The sequence below is a fragment of the Myotis lucifugus genome, unplaced genomic scaffold (genome assembly GCF_000147115.1).
Source record: "Myotis lucifugus unplaced genomic scaffold, Myoluc2.0 scaffold_543, whole genome shotgun sequence".
NCBI classification, from domain to species: domain Eukaryota; kingdom Metazoa; phylum Chordata; class Mammalia; order Chiroptera; family Vespertilionidae; genus Myotis; species Myotis lucifugus.
Genome location: NW_005871591.1, coordinates 461,151 through 487,266, shown reverse-complemented (window position 1 = coordinate 487,266; position 26,116 = coordinate 461,151). Strand labels below are relative to the sequence as shown.

Below are 26,116 nucleotides of genomic sequence, written 5' to 3'. Positions count from 1 at the left end.
ACCCGCTCCTTAGATAGCCCGGGCAAGGCACTCATAGGGCGGCGACGGTGACCAACAGTTACTACCTGGTGCGGTCCTGGCCCACAGCTTACGCAGGTGACCGCGGAACCACCCGCCCTGCCCACAGGCAGCCAACCCGGCCCGCTCCGCGGGGTCTCCTCCCTGTGCTGGCTCTCTCCACTTGGCTCCATGCCAGGGCAAGTTCCACGCTCTGAAGATGAAGAAAAACAAGTTTTAACATTCGAGACACTTGGTACGGGGGGCAGAGAGCGGACATGGGAATCGCGTGCGACACAACATGCTGCCACCCTCCGCGGGGGGACACTCCCTCCCCCGCTGCCCAGGGCACCTCCACCCGCGGGGCAACGCAGGACTCAGATGTCCCCCTTCGGGGCCTTGTCCATGTTGCGCGCACCCACCCGTGCTGTGGACCACGAGGCGTGTTTCTTATTCCCACTTGACTTTCCTTGGTGTTGATGACTGACCCATGACTTCATTAAAAAAATCTCTCCTTATGTCTCTCAGCTCTGACCCATGTACAACCATGGCGACAGCGCGTCTCCCAGTTTCCAAGCCTCCTCCGGAGCCCTGACCTGGGCTGCGCCCAGGAGTGCCACGCAGGTGCCCTGACCTCCCCCTGGTCCTGGGAATCCCCGAGGCTCCATGTTGGAAGCCTTGGTTTCTGGATCCCAGGTCTCCTCGTCCGTTATTCTCTCCTGGGGAACATTTCCTAGGAAAAGGTGGGTGGCCGGTAACCTTTTTAGGATTCCTCGCATCTGAAAGCCGTTATTCCTTGGCCCCTGCAACGTGGGTCACGTTTTCTCGGTCAGACATTTCCCTCCGATTCTGAAGGCAGGCACTGCTGCGCTGCGTCCGCCTCCCAGAAGGAATGGCGTTTCTGCACAGTCTGAATACCAGCCCCTTTCACCTACATGTTCTTCCTGGAGGATTTAGGTTCTTTTTCTTTCCATCTGGTTGTCCTGAAACTTCACAAAGTTTTTTGTTCTTTGTGTTGGGTAATTGGTGGGACTTTCTTTTTAATTTTTATTTATTTACTTTTAAATATATATGTTGATTTCAGAGAAGAAAGGAGGGAGAGAGAGAGAGAAACATCAATGAGAATCAAGGATCGGCTGCCTCCTGCACGCCCCCTAATGGGGATCGAGCTCACAACTCGAGCATGTGTCCTGGACCAGAATCGAACCCGGGATCTTTTGGTCCCCAGGCTGATGCTCTATCCACTGAGCCACACTGGCTAGGGCATTGGTAGGACTTTCGATCATAAACTCACGACCTCAATTCTGGGAAATGCCCTTGCATCATTTCTTTGATGGCTGCCCCTGCCCCTTCTGTTCTTCCTTTAGAATGCCCGCAGTAGGATCTTGGACCCCTTGGACTGATCACCTCAACCTTTTCTGTCACTCTTTGTTTTTGGATCAGCTTTTTGGGACCCTGCCTCAATTTCACCCTTTAATTCTTCTAATTAATTTTTGATATTGGCTATTGGCTATCATACTTCTAAATTTCTATAGATGTTTAATTCTCTGAATGCTTCTTAAAACCTCAGCATCTTTCCCTAGCCAGTTTGGCTCAGTGGATAGAGCATCGGCCTGCGGACTGAAGGGTCCCAGGTTCAATTCTGGTCAAGGGCACATGCCCGGGGTGTGGGCTTGATACCCAGTATGGGGCGTGCAGGAGGCAGCCGATCAATGATTCTCTCTCATTATTGATGTTTCTCTCTCTCCCTCCCTCCCTCTCTGAAGTCAATAAAAATTAAAACAACAACAACAACAACAAAACAGCATCCTGCCTGGCCGGTGGCGCAGTTTGGTTGAGCATCGTCCTGTGCACCAAAAGGTCACCAGTGGGATTCCAGGTCAGGGCACATGCCCGGCTTGTGGGCTTGGTTCCCAGTAGGGGGCGTGCAGGAGGCAACTGATGGATGTTTTGCTATCTCTCCCTCTCCCTTCCTCTCTCTCTAAAATAAATAAAAAATATTAAAAAATATAAAACATTTTCTTTTTGCTTTCATTTATACAATATTTCCTCTAATCTCTGTGATAATATTCATTTTTAAAAAAGTTTTCGTCTGTTCTCTGCATTTTGTTTCCTCTGAGTTTCTCTTGGCTTGTCTACCTGACTTTGTCTCCATCTTTTCTATTTGAGGTTTTCTTAAACGAGACAACAAGAGCCCTGTGGTTCAAGGCGAGCCTTCCCCAGGAGTCGGCCTCAATGTGGGACAAAGTGGGGGGGCCATTCATTGGGAGGCCCTTACTGTGGTTTCTGGAGGTTTTATCTCCTAGAGTAGTAGCTCATTTCCCAGAGAGGGAAAAAAGAGATTTAGCTGCCACACGTTTAAATGCTAAACGCAGAAAGTAGGCTAAAGGTCTCACCATTCAGTCTATAAGATTTTCATTAAATCCTCATTTTCTACATAATAGCCCTTCCTTGAGCTGTGCCTGACCCCTGAGCCCACAACTCCTCTGTCATGTTCTACAACAAGTAGCCCTTCAGCCTCTGCTTAGCAGAGGGAACACAATGGTCTCAGAGCTTCTTGACTCGCCTTTCAGCCCAACCTCCTGTTTTCAGTCCAACCCTACGTCCTTGACTTTATTTTTTATGTATTTTTATTTATCTTAGAGAAGGGAGAGGGAGAGTGACAGAGAAACATCAATGAGAGAGAATCCTTGATTGGCTGCCTCCTGCACATCCTCTACTGGGGATTGAGCCCACAACCCGGGCATGTGCCCTTGGCCAGAATTGAACCTGGGGCCCTTCAGTCCCTAGGCCGGCGCTCTATCCACTGAGCCAGACTCTAGGGCCTTATATCCTGGACTTCAGAGGTACCCTCAGTGCTTCCAATCCTAACCTTCCAGACAGGAACCAGCATTTTCTCTGTAGACACAGCTTTCTCTGGTGCTTAGCCAGTTGCCACCCATCCATCTACTCTCCAGCTCCCCAGTTTTCCTGGATGTCACATCTGCTGCTATGTCCTTGCCAGTTTGTCCTGCGGTTTCTCTTTTAAGAATCCCTGTCTGATGTTTTAATGGCGTTCCAGGAAAAGGGTGGGGGGGGGGAACGTGTTGGATCCACATGTTTGACCCAAAATATTTTCTGTAAGTATGTTATAATATAAAACTTATTCTTGTTAATGCTTCTGTTAACATTAACATGAATTTCTGTTAATTGGCACTTCTGAACCCAAAAATCTAGTGAGCTCAGTATGCTACCCCCACCCCATTGCACTAACTTCACATTCACTAAAAACCAAACACACAAACAAAAAGCCTACTCTGATGAATAAAAATGGAGTAAGAGCTGAGTGCACAGCAGATACTTCATAAACAATGAGTTAAAGAGATAGCTCTAAAATGAGAAGTCAGACTTAACCTAAGTTCCTACACATGCTCTGTACATGCCTTTAAGTTATTCTTTCATAGCCTATTCCCCCATGTTCTCTTTAGGGACCTCCCCCCTCCAAATATTTCATGGTATGGGACCTAAAGCATTTACGAATTAACACTTATGTCTTATACGTTCTGAAGATCTCATTAATTAACATTATGCATGAACATTTGAGTGGTATCAGGCTTGAAAAAGAGAATTTCCACAGTAAATATTTTAGAGTAAAACACATACTTAAACTAAGTCGGAAATGTTGATAATAGTATAAATTAGTATATCTTCTACAGAAGTTAATTAAAAATTAAAAATGTATATGCCCAGTCATCAGGGGAAAGCAAGTGAAAACCACAATGACATAATCTCATATCTGCTAAAATGACTGAAATATAAAAGACTGACAACAATCAATGTCAGCAAGGATGTGCAGCAGCTGAAATTCTCATACAATGCGTGTTGGGTACAAAATGGCACAACCACACTAAGACACTGCCTGGCAATTTCTTATAAAGTTAAACAGGTACCTTCTCGGTGACCCAGCAATTTCAGCCTCAATTATTTACCTAGAGAAAAAAAAGCATACATCCACAGAGTGCCATCCTAGCAGTTTTATTCATAACATCCCCAGACTAGAAAGAATCCGAATGTCTATCAACAAGTGAATGGATAAACAAATTGTGGTATAGTAAAAAAAGAAAAAAAATGCTGCCCAGCAACGAAAATGAACTAATGATGCATACAATAATATGGGTGACTATCCAAAACATACGCTGAGCAATCCTATTTATATGACATTCCAAAACAGGGAAAACTCATCTATGACAGAAAAGTACAGGCTGCCTGGCACTGGAGTGGGAGGGACTGGCTATAGAGGGGAAACATGTATGTTCTTATCTTCCCTGGGGTAGTGGTCACATGAGTGCACACATTTGTCAAAACTCATCAAATTACACAGTTAAAACAGGTACATTTACTGCATGGAAATTGTATGTCAATAAAGCTGATTAAAAAAATGGGAAGGGAATGATAAATGTAAAGTTCAGGATTTCTCCCAATCCTCAGGGTTGACAATAATTTAGTCCTTAATTGGGTATTAGGTTCATAGGCCTTCACTTTGTTATCATTTCTTATAATGTAGGTAACATTATTTCTACATATAAAATATGACTAAAAATCAATAAAAATATAAGTTAATAAAAATGATGGACCACAGGGTCAGAAAACTGTTTTGGCTTTGGGTTCTAATTAGTTCTGTTTTTGCATAAGTCACTTCACTTCCTCGAATTTCTTCAAATGATTCAGCAGACCTTATATTGACTGTTAAGAGGAACAGATGAAATAATATGCATAAAAGTATTTTGAAAATATAAAATACTATGCAAATTACTTGAAGACTTAATAATGGGAGATTAATTAGAAAAGTGGCAATGAGTGATACGTAGAGAACACTGACAGAACACTGCTATCAGGGGGAGTGACAGCATGTGGAGGAGGAAGAGAAGTATGAGAGCAGTGAGAACACACTGACTTCTTACTGTGGCCCTGATACTGTTCTAAACTCTTAACCCTACGTTAGTCAACATAAAAGGGAAGAGAAACCGCCTGAAGAAACAGTCTTTAACCACCGCACACAAAAACAGCAAGTTACCTATTACAGAAGAAGGAATGCAGAGAGAAAGAAAAGGAAAGAGGAAAGTCTAGATTGTATTACATGTCTTTCATTATTAGAAACGAGGAATATGAAGTAAAACTAGAATAATGTATTATATTCAAATAATTTAAAGTAGTATTTTCTTATTTCTTTTTCTCATATTCTTACATTTCTTTGTATTTATTCACAGAATAACCAAACCGAGGAGACTAATTCTGGGAGATTTGACATTTCTCTTTAAAAGACGTTGTTTCATCAGAGTTGGCCAGATTCCTTGCCCCGGATTTAGCCCACACCCTCCCCCCAGGATGGTCGCTAGTGAGATGTGCACCGTGGAGTCTCTGTAACCCAGGCACTGACTTGGCAGAGCACGCTGCCCTTTAATGAGAAACCAGAGGACGCAGGTCCTAGGCGTGAGTCAAAGGATCCAGCAAGTGCCTTCCACGTGGTGTCTCAGCTTCCCATCGGGAACACATCTCACAGCTGAGGCCAAGCTGTAAGTGCTCGGCTAGCGCTGGGCACGCAACCAGTCCCCAGGGCCACACTTAGTCACTCAGCCGTGAGAGCCCTCCCATGTGCGCCACGCGGAGACACAGCCACGCCCAACCAGGGGGCCATGTTGCGACTTCCTCCCTCTCTGAGATTTTTATGAGGCTCATTTTACTCTGGTTTCCAATATAAAAATAGAACAGAAGAGACGGGAAGAACAGAATATAGGAGGATTGACCTAAGGCACTATCTGTAATTGGCCTCATAAAAATAACGGAGATAAAGTGAGATGTAGGGGCAAAAAGGACTTTATAAAAAGAAAAAGGAGAATTGAATTGCAGGCAGCATCATTATCATTTTATCTCTCAGGCAACTCAGTCCAAACACCTGATGCTGCTGTTTAATATCAGGGCTCAGGAAAGTAAATCCCCGGGACATAAATTTGCACTAAAAATCATACATCAGGAAAAATAAACACCCTAAAATGCATTCATTTATCTTTATTTCCTAAAGTTTTTATGATGAACATACATTACTAATGTAAAAAACAGTCTCTAAAAATCTTTAACTTTTGACATAAGTCACAAAGTGATACAAAATATATCACAAATGCTTTTGAAATATATATGCAAGTTAAAGTACACCATGTTAGTCAACGTAAAAGGGAAGGGAATCAATGCTATGGGTAGTTATCAATAACTTTTAAATAGTTAGATATACAGAACAAATTTTTGGTTAAGTCTATGTAATAACTGCTGGTTTTTAAACAGAAAAGAATGTCTGAATACACCCAAACCAATTCTATTTCAGAGCATTTTTGTGCAATCTTGTCATACTGTGTTAGCTACAGACAGCCATGTGCTGAAAATATGGGAAATAACTATGTTTTTATAAGAATTTAGATTTTATAATTTCTACTACTAGATATCTAAAAAATAGACTTACATAATATAAAAAAATCTCACTTTGCTATTTGTCTAGGAAAAGTATGTGCAAAAAAAAAAAAGTCAACATAGCCCTAACCGGTTTGGCTCAGTGGATAGAGCGTCAGTCCTGCGGACTCAAGGGTCCCAGGTTCGATTCCAGTCAAGGGCATGAACCTTGGTTGCAGGCACATCCCCAGTAGGGAGTGTGCAGGAGGCAGCTGATCGATGTTTCTCTCTCATCGATGTTTCTAACTCTTTATCTCTTTCCCTTCCTCTCTGTAAAAAATCAATAAAATATATTTTTAAAAAAGTCAACACAGCATTTCAGATGTAACAGCAATTCGGACGCAGCACCTGTAAAACACTGTCAGGGGCAGCGGCTCTGGGTCCTCTCCCTTCAACACATACCCGGCTCCTCGGCTGCAGCTCCGCTTCCCTGGGGACCCTCCGACACCGCTGACTGCGCAAAGCTCTCCCTCCCCAGGGCCGTCTCCGCAGCTGCTGTCTACAGTGAGACACAGAACAAAACAAAAAGACACAGTTGGGGAAACGATCGCAGTAACATGGAAAGGTGAAAGACACTTATTTTCTATAAGAGTTCATATTATAGACGCATGACACAACATTTTCCCTCTAAATACTTCCAAAGAAACAATCCCTTACCTTAGATTTGGATAAAACGGGACTGTAGGGAAAGAAGAGAGAAAAGAAAGAGTTAAAAAAATGACAGCGGTAATATGCTCCCAAACAAATGTCACTGAAATGCTGTGAAAAAGTTACAGCTCCTCAGGGTTCTGACATTAGCACCAGACATTCCCACTGCGGACAGCAGCGCTGGCTCTCGCAGCGCAGAGGCGGCGACAGCGTGTTCATCTCCTCCAAGGCTAATTGCTACTGAAGCCTCCCAAATAAACTACAAATGCTGAGATGCAGGAAAAAAAACTAGTTCCATGCGAAGGACAGGGAAAGTCTCTGTACTGAATATTTCGAAACAAATCTCCTATTTGCTTTTAAAAATTCCATTAATTTAAAACTCTGGGAAGTTGAAAGGTAACATATTTAACAGGCTAAGAAATTAGGTTATAGTGCAAAATCCCATAGTATTTGGTTTCAAAGGTTCAAAATGACCAACACAAGAAAACTGTCACCATGACAGTTGAATAAGTTATCACTTCCGAATCTAGACTCATTCTGCACCAGTTTAATCATGACCCTGCCCCTCAGCTTTTGAATTCTAAGTCTTAAAATACGAATTAAAAACATATTTAACTGCTTTATTATTACTGTAATTTAGCTTTAAAGATCCAATTCTTCGATAAAAATCAAGCAATTAAAAATTATCTGGTAAATGCAATTTCCCTTCTGCATTATTTTGCTTAAATATTGTATTGTATTTGTTTCCATTAACAGACTACTCTTTAAAAAATATGTTTTTTACTATAATTTACAAATATTGGCCAACAGGCCTAATACACAATTTTTCCATCTGAATTGCCTAATCTCTTAACCAATAAGAGATAAAAAGTAGAAGTTATATTTAAAAATTTCTAGTTAAAAAAAGGGGGACACATGTAATACTTTCAACAACAAAAATTCCTAATTAAAAAGTACTTTGAACCTCTGTAAAGTTGACCTTTCACTGAGCTTGGTGTAAGAAACAGATAAAAGCTGAGAAAGAAACCTAATCATTTTATTTTACCCAGTTTAAATTCTCCAGTTGAAAGCATTAACAAAACAAATACAGAAATGGATCTTGTATTTCAAATATTCAATGCTACAATGGTTCTTCAATATTCCAATCCAAGCTCATTCTAACCAAACACTGAAATACTTACTCTTGATGTGTTGCGCAAAATTTGGTAAGCCGTTCAAAATCTTCACCATTAAATCCCTTTTCTGAATTCCTTGGAGACGTGGCTGCACGTGGCTGTACAGTTTTCCATTTTGTTTCTAAATTTAAAATATTTGTTAGTCACTGACTATTACAAATCATATTTAGGAGGGAACATAGTTAACTGGCACACTTATAAAGATTAGCATGCAAAATTATCTTCTCCAAAAACCCATAAGTTAATATCGTTAGAAACAGCTAAGTGATTACTTTTCAATGTAAGTAAATATTATCTCAGAGACTAAATGAGCCAGTAGGACATACAAAGGGATCAGAAGAAATGCAAATAGTGGCAGGAGTTCCCTGCGTGGCATTGATATGAAGAACAAAATACAAAGAGAGATTTTCTCACAATGACACTGCTTGTGGTGAAAATGCTACATTCTCTGCAACAGCAACGTGAGTGTAGAAACATTTCTTTACTGATTTACAAAACCCAGTCAAATGCGTTAACTTCTTAGATAGCAACTTGTTAAATTGCTGATAATTCCACATTCTGCTGGTCTGTACTCACCCCATTGTTCTTGAATAGCAGAAAGATTGGCAAGCAATCGCTCATGATACAGTCGTTCAAGCTGAATGAATTTCATTGCTTTCTCATCTGAAGAGAACACTTGAGGAAAATAGAAATCCAGGCTATTTACATTTAGCCACATAGTTGAAGAATAATGTCCTATATAAAGTGTGAAACTTGAAGCTTATCAAAAAAATAAGAGGACTCTAAATATTTTTTAGTTTAAACATAAGTAAGGTGTCTTGGTTTTGAAGTAGGTACATTTTAATGCAGCATATTATGCAATAGCTACTTGGGCTCCATTCTATCAGCAAACAGTAGAAACTAAAAGAAAATGTTAATGCTCAGGAATGCCTGTTTGCTAATCTATCGCTAGCCGTCAATTAAATTTAATTTAATTGGAAACGGGACTCCCACAGACTCCTGGAATCTGTTTCCCTCTTTCCTCTCCTTAAATTACTTTCTGTCGAGCAACTGCTACCCTCTCGCCTGTCAACCTGTTTCTGATTTCCCTCACCTTAACCCTTGACTTCTCACTGAATGCTTTTCTCTCACAAAACCAAAGGGTTACCTGCCTAAGCGAGGACAGAGCCAAACATATGAATCTTCTGTAAAAATTTAACTAACCTGCCACAGTAATTGTCATAATTATGTGAAATTCTGCAGATTTTCTAATAAACTTCTGCCATCTCCATCTGCATCACACATTTAGCATCATGTGAGGTCGTGGTGAGCTGCCCAACTGCCTGCCTTCCTTTGGGCCATGTCCTAGATGCCGAGCCAGGAGGAAGGACGAGGAACACTCACTGTCTAGCTGTTTGTCCTTCTCAAGATCACTGAGGTCTGCTTCTTATTTGTAGCCTTAAAAATATGCCAGGGGTCATAAACTAGGCCAGGGAGAAGCTGGGACAAGTAAGTCAGCTTTCCTCTGCCCATGACTTACAGTCTACGGATTTTTTTTACTTAACTCAGTGGTTCTCAACCTTCTGGCCCTTTAAATACAGTTCCTCATGTTGTGACCCAACCATAAAATTATTTTCGTTGCTACTTCATAACTGTAATGTTGCTACTGTGATGAATCGTAATGTAAATATCTGATATGCAGGATGGTCTTAGGCGACCCCTGTGAAAGGGTCGTTCGACCGCCAAAGAGGTCGCGACCCACAGGTTGAGAACCGCTGACTTAATCGAACATAATCTGAAAAATTTGCTGAAATACAGATTCATGGGTCTGATCGCCAGTTCTGATTCTAAGGCCCATGAACTTGCATTTCTAAGAAACTCCCAGAGATGTTGATGATGGTCAGCCCTGCACTACACCATACTCTACTTTAGTTAAAAAAACATGCCCTGACCGGTTTGGCTCAGTGGATAGAGCATCGGCCTGTGGACTGAAGGGTCCCAGGTTCGATTCCGGGCAAGGGCATGTACCTGGGTTGCGGGCACATCCCCAGTAGGTGGCGTGCAGGAGGCAGCTGATCGATGTTTCTCTCTCGTCGACGTTTCTAACTCTCTATTCCTCTCCCTTCCTCTCTGCAAAAAAATAAAATAAAATAAAATAAAATCAATAAAATATATTTAAAAAACACACACAAGTGTTCTAGCTTCATTTCCGCCACAAGTGGATTTTCTACAGACTTTGTGATAAACTGTGACTGTCTGACAGTGTTACCAGCTGGCTTGGTAGAGAGTTCAGGGGCAACTGCCTATCCCTCAATCTGCTCAGAGGTGTGGTGGAAGTCAACCGGGTTAGGAGGAAAAACCGCACGAATGGGGAAAACAGATGTTTCTGATACAGCCTTTCCAGAGAGTACATACTGGGCCATCCCTCAAAAAGAAGAGTGGTTTTTAAAAAGGGAAATTGGAAAACTGAGGGGAGAATCTTTCCCATATAAAATTTAACATACAATCTCACTTGACAACGTTTATTCTGTTTATTATGAATGAAAAATGAAATCTTTCCTTTGCAGATGTATGTGTGACAGTTGCGAGATCTACTATGTGCGATATGCTTGCCAGGCTCTATTACATCAATACTAGAGGCCGGCCTCACCCCGATCGGGATCGGGATGTTGGGGGCCCATCAGGGGCGGATCAGGCTGGTTGGCTGCTGCAGTGCGTGTCATAGCCACCGGTCATTCCGGTCATTCTGCTGTTCTGGTCACTGGGCTTTTATATATTAGGATTAGTTGACTTGTAACTCTGCTTAATTCAAAGGAAGAAAATCCAATGGATTTTTTTTTAAATATATTTTATTGATTTTTTACAGAGAGGAAGGGAGAGAGATAGAGAGTTAGAAACATCGATGAGAGAGAAACATCGATCAGCTGCCTCCTGCACATCTCCTAATGGGGATGTGCCCACAACCCAGGTACATGCCCTTGACCGGAATCGAACCTGGGACCTTTCAGTCCGCAGGCCGACGCTCTATCCACTGAGCCAAACCGGTTTCGGCTCCAATGGATTTTTAAATTATATTTTTCAGCATTGTGTTTTCCCTCCTTCCTCTCCTCCTCCCAGCCACCCAAACACACAAATATTTAGATTCTGGTAAAATTAGAGCTGCCTGGCTGGTGTGATTGAGCGTCGGCCTATGAACCAGGAGGTCACGGTTCGATTCCCAATCAGGGCACATGCTCAGGTTGCGGGCTCGATCCCCAGTGTGAGGCATGGTGGAGGCAGCTGATCAAGGATTCTCTCATCCTTGATGTTTCTTTATCTCTTTCTCCTTCCTCTCTGAAATTAATAAAAAATATACTTAAAAAAATTAGGGCTCATTTATTTAGTCCTAGAGAATTTTCTGGAGTGACAGAGAGTCCCTACATCTTGCTTTCTGAGGTGATTACATGGGTGCATGCAACTATTAAAGCTTATTAAAAATAACATATCATACATTTTCTTGTATGTAAAACTCAAGTTTTTAAAATGTACAGTTTTCTAAGATTTCTATGAATTCCTTCCTGTAATTAAGAAAAGGATACAGTCCTCCTCCTGGAAATAGGACTCTGCTATCTGTTAAAAATAAAAAACAAGACATTAAGTTAATATTCGGATGAAATGACAAATTTGGAAGAAATCACAACCTTGAAACGCTGAAAGCCTTTAATAATATCAAACTAAGAGAACTATTTAGCTACATTTACCAGTTCAGGAGAAATCTGACTGCAGGCACAGAACACACTGCTGAAGTCACTTATTTCAAGCAAAGCAAACAGGACATTCTTTGGTCTTTATACAAACTCATTCTTCCTATTCTATTTCCAGCCAAAGCAAACTTCACTGATTCATTAGAGTTTACAAGTAAGAACTCTAAAGAATGAGGAAAATACTTCAGAGGCTTAAAAGGATATGACATGCGTAAAAGAATGACTTTGTTTACTGTCAATTAAAAAGTTGACATATGTCACATCACATGAGACCTCACAACCCCATTCCTTTCATTTCTGTTTCACAAACCACCTCAGGGGACACTCACGTTTGTTGTTCTGATTACAGAAAAGGCGGCCATGTGCTCGGAGTTGAGCAATGAGGCCTGGAAGCTACACAAAGTGCTGCACAGTGTAAAGGGCACTGGATGGAGTGCCCAGAGCGCCAGGGTCTGGTCCCCGGTGAGGCCTGTCAGTTACCATATTAATTCTAAGGCGCCTTTAAATTTAAACAGTCTTGGATTCTAAAAACTTAAAGCTTTTATTTAGACCTTTATTTATAAACAGAACCATAAAACAATATTTTTTGAGAAATACCTGCCTAAACTGTTGTCGTATTTGGGATGTTTCCTATAAGCACTTTACACTTCTAACACAATGTCTCATTGCAGCTGCACCTCCATGCTCCAGGTAGCTGCCAATGTCAACAGCAATAGGCTAGCTGTCAAGCCTATAAACCAACAGTGAAAAGGAGTGGCTTTTCCAAATCCACAGTGGAAACATGGTGCTTTTAAAGGAAAATATTTACCGAACTTAAAATGTATTCTATACACATAACCCTCTCCCATGAGCAATAGAGAGTCACCTTTCTGTGAATATTTAGTTCAACCTGAAGTTTGATTCCATACTTATTTTCTATTTTTAGGACTTTACAAAGGAACAATTGATTTTCAAGGTCCTGCATGTCTTTGATCAGCTCATTGTTCTAATAGTATGCTATCACAGTGCTAATTTGAACCAAATCAAATTGTCAATATTCAACCATTTTTTTTGCCTTCAAATGAGAATTCCATATACTGCAACCAAACGTTTAATAATCGGCTGCAGAGTGTTGGGGAGAGCCCTGATGGCAGTGTTTGCTCATTTTTGTGATGTCAATCCTGCCATCATGGCCAAGTTCAAGCTGCCAACATGACGGATGTCACTGCATACGGTCCTCATGAGCTGGCGTGTTAGCAGGTCCCGCACACCCTGCGTTACACCCAATAGAGATCAGTGACCACATTTCACCCACAAACTCCCAGTGAAAAATCTATGGCACGGCACAGATTTCCCCACCATTCGTGACACGAGACATGGTTGCCCATCAGGACTGCTGTCTGCTCTTCAGAGCGACTCTCCTGGCCTTTGTGCACTTGTGCATCACCGGCGTAGTTGTGTATAAATCGCTCTCGCTTAAGAAGTATTGATGGAACCCATACCTATCCTGACCCACATTTCCTGGCACTAGAGAAACATAGATTTCAGGTTTCTGGCAGTTCCAATACCACAAAAGCAACCATGAAGACAGGCTCATGAAAACCCATGCCTCTAAAGCAAGAGGTATTTCTGGGTGAAAGGACGGCGTGAAAAACAAATACACAGGGTGCTTCCCCTGTGAAAGCCTAGCCTGCCAAGCCCAGCAGGGCAAGAGAAGGTGTGATTTTTCTCTGAGGTCCCATGTGTCTAAATCGGGGAGAACGTGGGGATCAGAGTGAATAACGTGGCTGCATTGTAGTCCAGCTCTGTCATTACCAGCTGTGACCTTGGATGTGTCATTTCATGTCTCAAATCTATACTAATAATAGAGGATTATGCAAATTGTCCAGGACACCGTCACAGTAACAGTAATGACTGAACAGCAGGCTGTGTGGGGCAACCAGGCCGGCAGGGGGGGTTAGTGAGGGACGACCAAACAACTGAACAGCAGGCTGTGTGGGGCAACCAGGGTGGCGGGGGCAGTTGGAAGCGACCAGGCTGGCAGGGGCGCAGTTGGGTGTGACCAGGCCAGCAGGGGAGCAGTTGGGGGTGACCACGCTGGCAGGAGGGCAGTGAGGGGTGACCAGGCTGGCAGGGGAGGGCAGTTGGGGGCAACCAGGCCAGCAGGGAGGGCAGTAAGGGGCAACCAGGCCGGCAGGGGGAGCAGTTAGGGGCAACCAAGCCGGCTGGGGGGAGCAGTTGGGGGTGACCACGCTGGCAGGAGGGCAGTGAGGGGTGACCAGGCTGGCAGGGGAGGGCAGTTGGGGGCAACCAGGCCAGCAGGGAGGGCAGTAAGGGGCAACCAGGCCGGCAGGGGAGCAGTTAGGGGCAACCAAGCCGGCTGGGGGGAGCAGTTGGGGGTGACCAGGCTGGCATGGGGGGCAGTTAGGGGCGATCAGGCTGGCAGGCAGAGGCGTTTAAGGGTGATCAGGCTGGCAGGGGGGGCAGTTAGGGACAATCAGGCAGGCAGGCAGGTGAGCAGTTAGGAGTCAGTGGTCCCGGATTGGAAAGGGTGCAGGCTGGGCTGAGGAGACCCCCCCCCCCCCGGCACCTGAACAAATTTCGTGCACTAGGCCTCTAGTATGACAATAATATCTACAACTCTATGAGACAGAGCTGCTGTAGGATTGCAAATGCGTATTTAGCACAACGCCTAGCACATACCAGCAAGTGCTTAAAGTGGTGTTTGAATGTGAGTCTGAACCAGGAGTGCAAGATGCAGAGTAGAATCAGGTGAAGAGGGAAGTTGAAAGTCACTTTGGGAGGGTAGAAGTTGTAAGGTGGTCTGGTTCCGGGCTTCTACCTGCCAGGACAACAAGGAGGGACCTAGGAAGGTGTAGCTTTCAGCCAGAGCCTCACAGAGGGGCTTCAGGATCCCAGGGAGGCACTTCCTGCCTGAGTCCGATGCTTTTCAGTAAAAACTCATTGGACGGAGACTACAGCACTGATGTCCTTCCTCTCACTTCCGGGCTTAGACTTCAGTCACACCTTAAAGCTGACCGCAGTCATGTTAACTAAGTCGGTGTATGAAACATTACTCTCACCCCAGAACCAGAATTTTCAAATGGAGTCTGTTAAGAGTCCCAAGAGTTAAAAGTAATGTCTAAAGTAACTGCAGTCATATTTCCAATGGCCTTAGGAATATGCCACATAGTATCACTTTAAAAATAATAACCACCCCAAGTTAACTCTCCCTCTTTAATCTCCAATTTCTATTAATGGTACATACCGTTCCTCCAAACTGCACACCCTAGAGTTGCCTCTGACTCCTCTCTCACGCCTTTTCGCTATCTGCACCAAGCCCTAGTGATTCTTCCTTTGCAAGATTTCAAAGTCATCCCTCTCTGTTTCCACTGTCACTGCCTTAACCTAGATGCTCTTCTCACCTTATGCTTAAATTACAAATGTCACCCTTTAGTTCTTATTTTTATCAAAATTATGACTGTACATGGTTCCAGGAGTCAATAGCTCTCGAAGGTGTGTTAAGAAAGCCCCGCCTTCTTGCTCTATACTCCTTTCTTCCTTCAGGAGCAAGCACTTAGATTTCTTTTACCTGTTTTTTTTCTTATTTTTTTTTAACTTCTATGTCTCTAAACATTATGCTTAATTTACTGTTACATGATTTTTCAGTTTTAGTAGAAGGCAAATATTGACTCTTGATTCTCCTCTACCTCAATCCCACAAACACATATACTATTTTCTCATACAGATTCAGCAACCCATATTGTTATATTGTAGCAATGGGTAGAGAAATATTTAATGCTTACCTTTTATGGGCCAAACTATTATTATTTTTTCTTTCCTAAAAACTTGTTTTTCCTGGAGCTACTTTTTTCTTTACCTTTCCTTTTTTCTGGGCATAGTTTTCCATGCACTTCTCACTTGAATAACCCCAAATACTCTACTAAGAGCCTAAATCTTCTTTCAGTATATTCAGACACATCAAGTATTCCGAAACAGGAAAATGGTATAAAAGTCTCTCTTCAGAGTCTGCTGATTTGTTCCACACAGGACTGACTAATTACCCTCTCCTTCTTGGTAGATATTAGGATTGAACTTGGATGAACTTCAGGGTTCATCTTAGAATCACTGGAGATTCCCTCCACCTCTCTCCTGGGAAGGAGTGAATGAGAAGGAGAGTTTTAGGAATGAAGGTCGAAGAGGAACTAGCCTGATCATGTAGGGCCTTGTGGGTCATGGTAAGAATTCTGGCTTCTACTCTAAATGAGAAGCGAGGACTGGAGGGCTTTGAGCAGAGGGGTAACATGATCTGACTTACATTTCATCTGGATCACAGTGACTGCTGTACGGAGGGAAAAAACTAAATGGAAGTAAGAGTGGAAGCAGAGAGGTCTCCACAGTGAGGCGTTTACTGAAAGAATACGATGAGATTCGACAGTGTCTTGTATTGAGATGGTAGCAATGAAGGAGGCACGAGGAGATCAGATTCTGGACATATTTTGAAGTAGATCTGCAGGACTTGCTGACCGGGTTTGGATGTGGGGAAAAGTGCTTCCATGGAAAATATGTGGGGGGAGAGGGCAAAAATTTGGTAAAATGTCAGCAGCTGGTGAGTCCAGGTGAAAGGCACAGGGAATGACTGAAATGAATGACGCCACCTCGTCTCGCCCTGACTTGTGTCTCCCTTGGGAGGGAGGAGGACGTTTTGTCTTCTTGGGCTGCGGGCCGTCAGCTGCTTCTGCTGCCCTGATGGCTCAGCTGCTGCATCTTCATGGCTATGCTGATCCCAGCCTCATTTCTAACAGCAATCTTTGAATCCGTGACAGTGAGAATAGGGTGATGCTTAGTATTTATTTGACTTTTACTGTGTTCCAAGCACCACATTAAGTGCTTTTACATGCATTCTCTCACTTGCTCTACAACTTCCCAGAAGAAACTAAAGCCACTCAGCATGTCAGAGGCAGAGCCAAAGCCCGCACTTGTCAAGCGCACTGTACGTGCCCAGCTCCTTTGCCAGGAGAGACGAGGCTGAGATACTGAAGAAGCGTAACCTACAGGGTTCAGCACACTGGTATGTTCCTGGGAACGAGGGCAGAATTTCCCTTTGAGATGTTAAAAATTAAATAATCTTCAGGCCTGATCATGATCATTACCATCTTCCTGCCGAAAATGTGATTTTCTACTGGATCTGCTTCGGCCGTAGGATCGCCTGCCAATGGATAAGCGCATTTTTCTCTCCTTTAATGTAACAGCACCCCAGTGACATAAACTCCTTGAAAAGATCTGACCACATTTGTTATTTCCACCTACTCCAAACGTCCTTTCCCCTCTTTTTTATTGAAACTCTACAGAAGAGTTCAAGAATAGGAAAATCAACAGCCATGTGTCTTTCACCTAGAATCGTTGATTGTTGGCATTTTGCCAAATTTGCTTTCTCTCTTACGTATTTTTTTTCCGATGGAAAAATCTTGAGTAAGTTGCTGGCATTATTCAAAGCAATTCCTAAATACATCACTCCTAAATACTTGCATGTGTGTTTCCCAAGAACAAGGACACTCTCCTCCCTGACCTACAATTATATTGTCAACCTCAAGAAATGAGATGTGATTAAACAATGTAACTTAATAAATAGCCCAGATTCAAATTTCACCCAAGTTGTTACAAAAACAGATGCAATGAATGGAATAGACCAATTCCAGCCCAGAATGATAAGAAACTTGCTTTGTAAAGGAGCCTGCGTTCCCTCTTGTAAACAGCTGATGCTAATCCTTACCCCTCTAGGTTGTTTGGAGGATGAAGTTACAATAAGTGTGACTACCTTCTGCAAAGTCTCTACTGTACAAACACAAAGAAGGCTGAAAGGTGAGAAAGCTGCTTCTCAACTAGGGCAAGTTAGAAGGTTTCAAATATGTTTTTTATGGATTTTTAGAGAGGAAGGGAGAGTGATAGAGAGATAGAATATCAATGAGAGAGGAACATCATTGATCGGCTGCCTCCCATATGCCCCACACTGGAGACCGTGCCCACAATCTAGCCTTGTGCCCTGATGGGGAATCGAACCCGTGACCTCTTGGTTCCTGGGTTGACACTCAACTGCTGAGCCACACTGACCAGGCAAGTTTGAAGGTTTTAGAGTCAAAAAGCAGCACCCATTTTCTCAAAGGCATTCTTCAGGTTCACAAAGGAGGCAATATAAATTTATAAGAATACTAGTGGCCCGGTGCATGAAATTCATGCACATTAAAAGGGAAGAGACCCAGACTCGGCCGATGCAGCATCAAGTCCCCAGCTGGTGCCAGGCAGGGACACAGCGTCAAGTCCATGCCCACCCATGTGTGCCTTGCCGCGCACGCAGCCCCGCCCACCTGCATGCAGCCCCGCCCACCCGCACCTGCATTGCACACAGCCTCCTGCTGATCGGTCGTTACAGCGTGACGGAATCATGACCATTAGCATATTAGCTCTTTACTATATAGGATACATTTTCCTGCCTTGGGACAAAAGCTATTTTATATTTTACTTTTTAAAAGTCAAAAATTACTTACTACTCATTGCAAAAGTTAAAATGCAACAGAAGTAAATGAAGAAAAAGGCCAAGCTTTTTCCATTCCCCTGTACCAGTTATTTTCATTTTAAGGGAAAATAAAACATAGCTCATAAGTATGTTATTTTTTTTTTCTGAATTAGCTTTTGTGTAAGAAAGAAAGCTCCCTCATCACTGTCCTAAAGGCCTCTGGATCTCCCGGCTCTCCATCTCCTAATTTACCCTCCCAGTCATCAGAAGAGCTATATTTCTAAAATTCAAATTTGATTCTGGCACTCCCCTAATTAAACACCCCCAGTCCCTAAAGCCTCAGTGCCACCAGCTACCCAATTTCATTTCCCATCTCTTTTCCATGTTAATCTCCAGCGATATACCCCACTGTGACCTCTCTTCCTGCATCACCTCACTTTGTTCTCCCAAAGTGCCTACATCAAGTATGTCAAACTCACGACCCGTGGCCACATGCCCCGTTTATTTGGCCTGTGTTAGCCTTTGAGTTTGACATGCTTGGCCTACATATCCTGCATGTCCGTAATATCTACGGGACAAAATTAACCACACATTTTAGGCTTAAACACCTGTCTACACCAACACTGAATTCAGACGTCCACAATTATTTACCCACACAGCTGCTTCTCCTATTCCACAGGGGCTCTCTTAAGGCTACACCTGTAGCTAATCCTGTTTCCTCGTCCCTGGCATTGTTTTTGGCACCTATCTGGTGCTCACTAAGTGCTTGCTACATGGACTCTAACTGGCAAACACCTTATTCCCTAAGTAAAAGAAGCTAGCGGTTATTGGAACTATTGACTGAGCATTCATGTCCACTCAGTGGCCACTATTCAGTAATATTAACTTTCGCACCACCCACGTGCCCAGGTCCCTTCTCGTGGGCTCACCGAGGACAGGTGGGGTAGAGTCAACTACAGGACTGGATTCGGGTCATGGCTGACAGTGGCCCCAGGGTTTTAGGAAGAGGAAGGGTTCAGCCAGTACCTGATGGAGGCAAAGGGGAAGTGCTCTCGAGTCCAACTGCTCCACTTCACCGCGGATCAGTGAGAAGAGAGACTGCAAAGCCAGTGTCGGGGCTTCTGGTTGGTCGTTAGCATTGCCTTCGGCTGACTCTTCCTCACCAACAGCATGTGCGTCTGCACTTAGCACGTCTTCTTGCATTAAAGGTGTGGAATCCCCCGAGGAAAGTCCTGGAAGAAGTAAATAAAGTCCTATGTTAGGATAAGTTCCCACCATGGTGGGACAGCCTGAAACAATGATGCCTGCTCATGATACAATTTTCAAATAAGACTAAATACGTGAAAACCCCCAGAAAACAGTTACTGGCCTGATTAAGATTGTGCCGACATTTGACTGCTTCTATTAGCACACACATAAACCATTTTTGCAGAATTATCACTAAAAGTATTAATAAAAATAGATCTAAATAGAACTGTGAAGGTTTATGCAGGTTGAAACCTGACCGAAAACTTGATTCTCCCAAAGAAAAAAATGGAATAACTGTATGTAATTTGAAGTCCTCGCTTGCCCAAAATAAAACAGAACTGAACGGAAGATAAATGTGTTTATCATGTGAAATTGCTGGCTAAAGGGTTAAGCTTTCCTCCTCAAACTCTGGCCTGATAACTTTGGAACTACTTCTGGATCCCAGAAGAGCAGTACCAATTCAGATGCCAGAGCTAATGGCCACAGAAACATTTTTCCTAGTAAAAAAGTTAAGTAATACAAACTTCTAAAAATAAAAAAGTCACCAATAAATTAAATGCGTGGCCCACAGCTCCTGAAATGATGCACAAAATTTTAAAAATTCAATCATTATACATTATAATGTCAACCTTCACTAAATTCTCAGTATCGGTTCCAATTTTCATATTCAAATTGATAGACTATCTGACTGTCCAGACCGTCAGCTGGTCTGCCCCAGACAGGATCTTACCCAGCAGTTTAGTGCGTTCACCACGACTGAGGATGCAATCCCCAGCCCTCTAGATGGTGTCCAGAACCCTGTCTTCTACTGCCTTCTATTTTTGTTGTTGTTGTTAATCTTCACCGGAGGATATTTTTCCACTGATTTTTAGAGAGAGAGGAAGTGAGAGGGAGAGACAGAGAGAGAGAGAAACATGGATGTGAGAGAGACCTATCGGTTGGTTGCTTCCCGCATGTGCCCCGACCAGGGCCAGGGATCCAGCCTGCAACCAAGGTCTGTGTCCTTGACAGGAATCTAACCTGGGACCCTTCAGTCCACAGGCCGAGGCTCTATCTACTGAGCCAAATCGGCTAGGATTTCTACTGCCTTCTAAATAAACCCACTGTCTGACCAGACCGATCAATTCTTCATCTCCCTAATAAGGCACTTAGAGATGCCAACAGTTGGAACATTTTCCTCTCATCCACGCCTACTTATGTTCTCCCCTAACAAAATCGATGTATTGCCCTATAGCAGGAGCCTGAAGTAATTTCTTCTGAGTCCTCTATCCGGCTGCATTATAGTAACTGGTGTACGGCCTCATCTTTATTGGGTCACAACTCCTGCAGCACAGGATTAGTTTATGTACCACATTATGCCCCTTGTATCCAGCAGTGGCTCAGCACTAAAATTCCAGTAATGTGCTTTTGAAAAAACAAAATTATCCGTAGTGATTTCTTATATTGTTGTAACTTCTCTTTTATAAAGTTTATGTCACTTGGCTTCTGGAAGTACAGGTGCAGTGATGGCCTGCCATTCTGCGGGGACAGTTTTCATGAAAACATGAGTGATTTGTCTGCTTGCTAATTTTTAAACCACATGGTTGCTACTAGCTTTCCACAGAAAACTACAAAGATATTAAGAGAAGTACTGTTTTATTTCCCTCTTCCCTTGCCATACAACTTTGTCTAAAATATTTAATCTCATAGAGACTGAAATAAGGTTAGCCTGCCATATTCTACAATTCTCTTGATTTAGTTCTTCCCATAGTTATCAAATACTACTTCATGTTTCTTCTTTGAAAAAAATGTTAAAATTTTATAATACTCATATTCAGTAAAATGGAGTTAAAGACAGAATTTTCCAAGTTTTAAAAAAAGGAACAGAATTTATGAGTACCTTATCTCAAGGAGGTAAAAAAAAAAGGATTCTGAATAATGGAAATGGATTATCTCAGTTATTTAGACAGCATCTATATATATAAAAGCCTAAGTGTCCACCTGACTGTCCGACTGGTAGCTATGATGCACACTGACCACCAGGGGGCAGACGCTCAACACAGGAGCTGCCATGATGCGCACTGGCCAGTTAAAAAGAAACAGCACCGCAGACCTGGCACCGACAAACCAACACTTGGCTTCCCCCAAGTGGGTCACAGGCCCTGCCACCACCCTGAGCGACACCCCACCAAATCGTAGCCAACACTGCCAAGACTCCATGGCACAAAATGTGGCCCATAGCCCAGCCCAGCCTGAAAACAGTTGCTGTGGGCGCCGGGTAATGATGTCACGTAGCAACACTCGGCTTCCTCTCCCTAGCGTTTTATCAGAACCTCCTTGGAGTTTCTTCAGCCCAGGAACCCGAATTGCTTTATAGCCAGGTGCAAACATTTTACACTTTAACCAAATGTCTGTGAAGCGTCTTCCCGTGCCTCATCTCATTTGATCCTCACAGAAGTCCTGGAGCAGGTAGATAGGAGACTTGGCAGAATCCTATTTTCTTTTCATTAGCCAGAAAACGGAGATTTAGAAAGTTTAGAAACTTGACCCGACTGAAAAGAAGAAAGAAATGGTGGAACTTGAAAATAACTTCAGGTTTTCTCACTGCGCAGAATATAGTCAAACATTGCTGCAGTTCAATATTTTACCCTTTGTTCTCCCTGTGTGATTTACAATAATAATCTGCTTTGTGTTGATATTTACTGCTGTGTTGCTGACAATTACCTAAAAGAGAAGTTGGGTGCTTCACTGGGCTTGAAAAAGTTTAGCTACATCAGAAATCAGGTCTAATTAAGCAAGTTTATTCTATATCTATAAGAGGCTAAGTTGACTCGTGCATGCACAATACATATAAAGCTCTCACTGGCGCCAATCACACATGTGTGTTTCTATCTGTCATTGTCGATCATGAATTTGGTTGACACTTCTATTATAGAGAAAGGGCGAATAGCAATATTAAAATATTTCTGCTAATTAATTTACTTTCAATGTGCATGAATCTGTGCTCTGAACACTAGTAGATTCATAATGGTCATGATTCCTGCTAAATCTATTTTGTCTCTAAGTTATTTTAATAATTAATAATTGTACTTACACATAAGTACAATTTATAAATAAGCAATGTATTAGTAAATAAAATTATGTAGTGCTTGGCCGGAATGGCTCAGTGGTATGAACCAGGAGGTCATGGTTCGATTCCTGGTCAGTGCACATGCCTGGGTTGCGGGCTCCATCCCCAGTAAGGGGTGTGCAGGAAGCAGCCGATCAATGATTCTCTCTCATCATTGATGTTTCTATCTCTCTCTCCCTCTCCCTTCCTCTTTGAAATCAATACAAATATAAAATTATGTAGCAACAAAAGAAATTTTAAGAGGAATAACCGACAGAAGTTTCAAAAGCATAGAGAAATCTAAGGATTCCAAGAGCAACAAAGGCTGATGTGAACAATTAGAAAGAATATAGGACTTTAATCATTAAGTGTAGGGAGGGGATGAAAAATATGAGCTAAGCTCAGATGGGTCATTCCAGATGGGTTAACAGGAGAGGGAAACTTGTAAGACTCAGACCACAAAAGACTTACCTATCAGGGCTTGACGATCATGAGTGTCAGAGATGACTTAGATAAAAGCACCCTATCTGTTGAGATAACATTCCTTGCTGGGACAGAGTAGGGTAGATCAAACAGCACTGGAACCCGAGCGAGAGGCTTCAGTTCTGTCACTATTTTCAAAGTGACCTTGGAGTAGACTTTTTATTCTCTACTAGTGTCCCGATGCATGGATTCGCGCACATTGAAAGGAAATTAATTAGAAGAAATATTTTAATATCACTATTCGCATCTTGCTAATGAAAAGAAAATAGGATTCTATCAAGTCTCCTATCTACTCTAGGACTTCTGTGAGGATCAAATGAGATGAGGCATGGGAAAAGGCTTCACAAACATTTGGTTAAAGCAGGGGTCCTCAAACTTTTTAAACAGGGGGCCAGTTCACTGTCCCTCAGACCGTTGGAGGGCCGGACTATAGTTTAAAAAAAAAACTATGAACAAATTCCTATGCACACTATACATATCTTATTTTGAAGTAAAAAAACAAAACGGGAACAAATACAATATTTGTATTTGCATGTGGCCCGCGGGCCGTAGTTTGAGGACCCCTGGGTTAAACTGTGAAATGTCTGCACCTGGCTATAAAGCAAGTTGGGTTCCTGGACTGAAGAAACTCAAAGGATGCTAGTCGCTAGGGAGAGGAAGTTGGGTGTTGCTATGTGGCATCATTACCCGGCGCCCACAGCAACCGTTTCTGGGCTGGGCTGGGGGCTGCATTTTGCACCATGGGATCTTGGCAGCGTTGGCTGCAATTTGGTGGGGTGTCACGGGGCCTGTGTCCCACTTGGGGGAAGCTGAGTGTTAGTTTGTCGGCACCAGGTCAGTGGTGCTGTTTATTTTTAAAGGCCAGTGTGCATCTTGGCAGCTCCTGTGTTGAGCGTCTGCCCTCTGGTGGTCAGTGCGCATCATAGCTACTGGTCGGATGGACACTTAGGCTTTTATATATATAGATAGTATAGTTTCCTCATCTTTAAGATAAAGGGATTGCCTAGATGAGATCTCAGGTCCCTCCTAGATCTGACCATCTCAAACATTCAAAATCTCCATGGTGATTCCGGTATTTAAGAAATGTAGACAGGGTGACCCCCATGGCCCCAGCCTCCAGGAGAACTCTGACAGAGTCTGGCTACTGGCCTTCCTCAGGGCCAGGCCAAGCCCTGCAGCATCCAGGCCGGCGATCATGGCCCCATGCTCCAAGCTCACTCCAGCTCCAGGCGGACCCTCATGAACCAATTCATCAGCCCCATCCCAGTGGTCCCCTGGTTGGCCATCAAGGACCCAGGCTCCGGGCTCTCCCCAAGTCCCAATGTAGGATCAGGCACTGGGCCTGCCCCAGTAGACCTAGGCACCAGGCTGGCCACTGTGGATCAAAGCACCAAGCCTCCCCACCTACTGACCCAGGCACCAGACTTGCCCATCTAAGGAGTCTAGCAGCAAGCCAGCCCATGAGCACCACCAATGGCCCAGCCAGAACCTCTGGGCAGGCTGACTGGAGAAAGACTTTCCCTGCCGAAGCCATTCTGTAAACACTGCTTCTTCAGATGTGCACACACCAGTGCAAGGCCACAAATAATAAGGCTGTGGAGAAGATTAAATATGATGTCCCATAGAAAACATGTGTCACAGTGGCTGGTACACAGAAAGTGCTCAATAAATGCGTAGGAGCTTTTGCTTTAAGACTCAGTAAGCTATAATCAACTTAGTTCTCTGTGTCCTTATCACTGAGTTTGAAACTCTTATCAATTTTTATGATGATTTTTAAAACACAACATAAAACCTAACCATTTCAATCATTTTGAAGTGTACAATTCAGTGACATTAACGACACTGATGCTGTGCAGTCCTCACCACGATCCATTTCCAGACTCTTTCTCACTCCAAACAGAAGCTCTGTACCCACTGAGCACTAACTGCCATTCCTCTCCTCTTCCAGCACATGTTCAACTACTGCATTGACCCAGCAATTCCATTACATACACACCAAACAGGCTTATTTCCAGGTATACACACAGTCAAACAGATACACATATGCCAATATTCACAGCAGCACTATTCACATTCAGCCGAAAGGTGGAAACAACCTGAATATCCATCAACAGATGACTGGACATACAGAAGGTGGCATGTTCATACAATGGAATGCATGCTGCAACACGGATGGTCCTGAAGGCATGCGCTAAGTGAAAAAGCCAGTCGCCAAAGGACACGTCTCATATGCTTCCACTTACATGAAGTATCTAGAACAGGCACATTCACAGAGACGGAAAATAGAACAGAGGTTATGGGGTGCAAGGGGCGGAAGGATGGGGAGTTATTGCTTAATGCTGACAGAGTCTGTTCAGGGTGATAAAAACTCTGGAAATAGATAGTGGTGATGGTTATACAACATGTAATTAATACCACTGAACTGTACACTTAACCTGGCACATTTATGTACATATTTTACTGCAATAAAAAACAGAACTGAATGCCTTTCTGTCTGTGATTTCAGGTTATGATTCCTTGAGCCACTGCATCCTGAATTCCTCAATCCATCTTCCTCGCTCATGCTGATGCGCAGCTTGCCCATACTTTTGGAGGAGGGAGCAGAAATAAATGTTGACACATGGTTCATGTAGTTCCTCTGCGGCTTACTCCTCTGTCCCCCACGTCACCCCTAAGTTCCTACTTAGTCTCATGAAAATAGAGGAGTGCTCACCATTTAAATATCTGCAATCCTTGGCTAAATGCGTGTAAGTGGTTAAAGGGAAACATTCCCTCCTTTCCCGGA

General features: G+C 43.1%; 1 protein-coding gene across 1 annotated transcript in view; it reads right to left on the bottom strand.

Moving 5' to 3' along the window:
* The window catches only part of CNST (consortin, connexin sorting protein), a 73,289-nt gene that overhangs the window by 12,597 nt on the left and 34,576 nt on the right, over window positions 1-26,116 (bottom strand). The window contains exons 3-9 of the mRNA XM_014446500.2: window positions 19,539-19,744; window positions 11,855-11,885; window positions 8,874-8,960; window positions 8,304-8,418; window positions 7,132-7,153; window positions 6,877-6,973; window positions 93-211 (exon numbers count right to left, since the gene is read on the bottom strand). Of these exons, the coding sequence (XP_014301986.1) occupies window positions 93-211; window positions 6,877-6,973; window positions 7,132-7,153; window positions 8,304-8,418; window positions 8,874-8,960; window positions 11,855-11,885; window positions 19,539-19,744 (677 nt within the window). The remainder of the gene's footprint in view (window positions 1-92; window positions 212-6,876; window positions 6,974-7,131; window positions 7,154-8,303; window positions 8,419-8,873; window positions 8,961-11,854; window positions 11,886-19,538; window positions 19,745-26,116) is intronic.